General features: G+C 62.8%; 1 protein-coding gene across 1 annotated transcript; it reads right to left on the bottom strand.

Annotated features, from left to right (window-relative positions):
* Positions 1 to 1,015, bottom strand: LOC146496951 (uncharacterized). Its single transcript, XM_085140332.1, has 2 exons — positions 858 to 1,015; positions 1 to 805 (listed from the first exon to the last, which is right to left on the bottom strand). The coding sequence occupies exons 1-2, from the start codon at positions 1,013 to 1,015 to the stop codon at positions 124 to 126; spliced, it is 840 nt and encodes a 279-aa protein (XP_084996458.1). The 3' UTR covers positions 1 to 123.

The raw sequence follows: 1,015 nt of genomic DNA, 5'->3' as shown, positions 1-1,015 counted from the left end.
TCTCCGCTGGAAGGCCAGAGGAGCCCGTCCAGCCTCCTGTCTCGTCCGCTGGAGGGCCCGAGGAGCCTGTCCAGCCTCTTGCCTTGTCAGCTGGGGGTCCGGGAGGACCCAGCAAGCACGTCCTCATGTCTGCTGACGGTTCTGGCGAGACCGTTCAGCCACCACCATCTCCACCACCTGCAACCTCCACACCGTTGCCTGCAGCAGCAGCTTCATCCACACCGCTGCCTGCAGCAGCAGCTTCACCCCCACCTGCAGCGCCACCGTCTCCGGCTTCCACGCCGCCGCCTGCAGCTCCATTCTCGTCTGGTCCAGCCTCCGAGCCTTCAGCTTCGCCTGGTCCAGCTTCAGCTTCATCCACGCCGTCGTCTGGTCCAGCCTCTGCTTCAGCTTTGCTTGTTTCAGCTTCTGCCTCGTCTGGCCCTGTGGTTGCCACGCCACCATCTCATCCACGCCTAGCACGGCCGGCTTTTCCGTGGTCCTCTCCTCAACATTGCCGGCCACTTTCCAGGCCTTTGGTTGGACGTCATCGCCATCAAGGGTGGCCCACTGAACGAGGCCGTCATCGCCACAGCCTTTGGCGTGGCCGGCCTCCGGACTTGCTCTGTCACCACCGCCACTGCCTTCCGCGTGGCCGGCCTCCGGACTTGCTCCGTCACCGCCGCCACTGCCTTCCGCGTGGCCAGCCTCCAGACCTGTTCCAACACCACTGCCTTCCGTATGGCCGGCCCCCGGACCAGAGCTGTCACCATTGCCGTCCACACGGCTGGCCCCCTGAACTCTTTCTACATCGTCGCCGCCGTTGCTTTCCGCACCAGCTCTGTCACCTGGGTCACCTACCTGGTCGGGTCACCTACCTGGTCGGCCCCCCGACCGTTTGACTTATGAACTTTTGTGCCGGCAACCTCCGGGTCGGCCTCTCGAACTGTTTGATCTGCTTCCCATGCTCCAGTGTTTTCGTTATGGTTTTGTCTTCAGTTTCGGTTTTGCACGTCTTCCCTTCAAGAAGATGCAT

The sequence above is a fragment of the Neolamprologus multifasciatus genome, chromosome 18 (genome assembly GCF_963576455.1).
Source record: "Neolamprologus multifasciatus chromosome 18, fNeoMul1.2, whole genome shotgun sequence".
Lineage (NCBI taxonomy): Eukaryota > Metazoa > Chordata > Actinopteri > Cichliformes > Cichlidae > Neolamprologus > Neolamprologus multifasciatus.
Note: the sequence above shows the minus strand (reverse complement) of the source record. Positions and strands in the feature narration are given on the sequence as shown.

What these genes read in the sequence shown, in the direction of transcription:
- LOC146496951 (XM_085140332.1), bottom strand. Translation starts at nt 1,015, where the DNA reads ATGCATCTTCTTGAAGGGAAGACGTGCAAAACCGAAACTGAAGACAAA. An exon ending in ACGGTCGGGGGGCCGACCAG is followed by an intron (nt 806 to 857) that starts GTAGGTGACCCG and finishes TGGTGCGGAAAG; the next exon opens with CAACGGCGGCGACGATGTAG.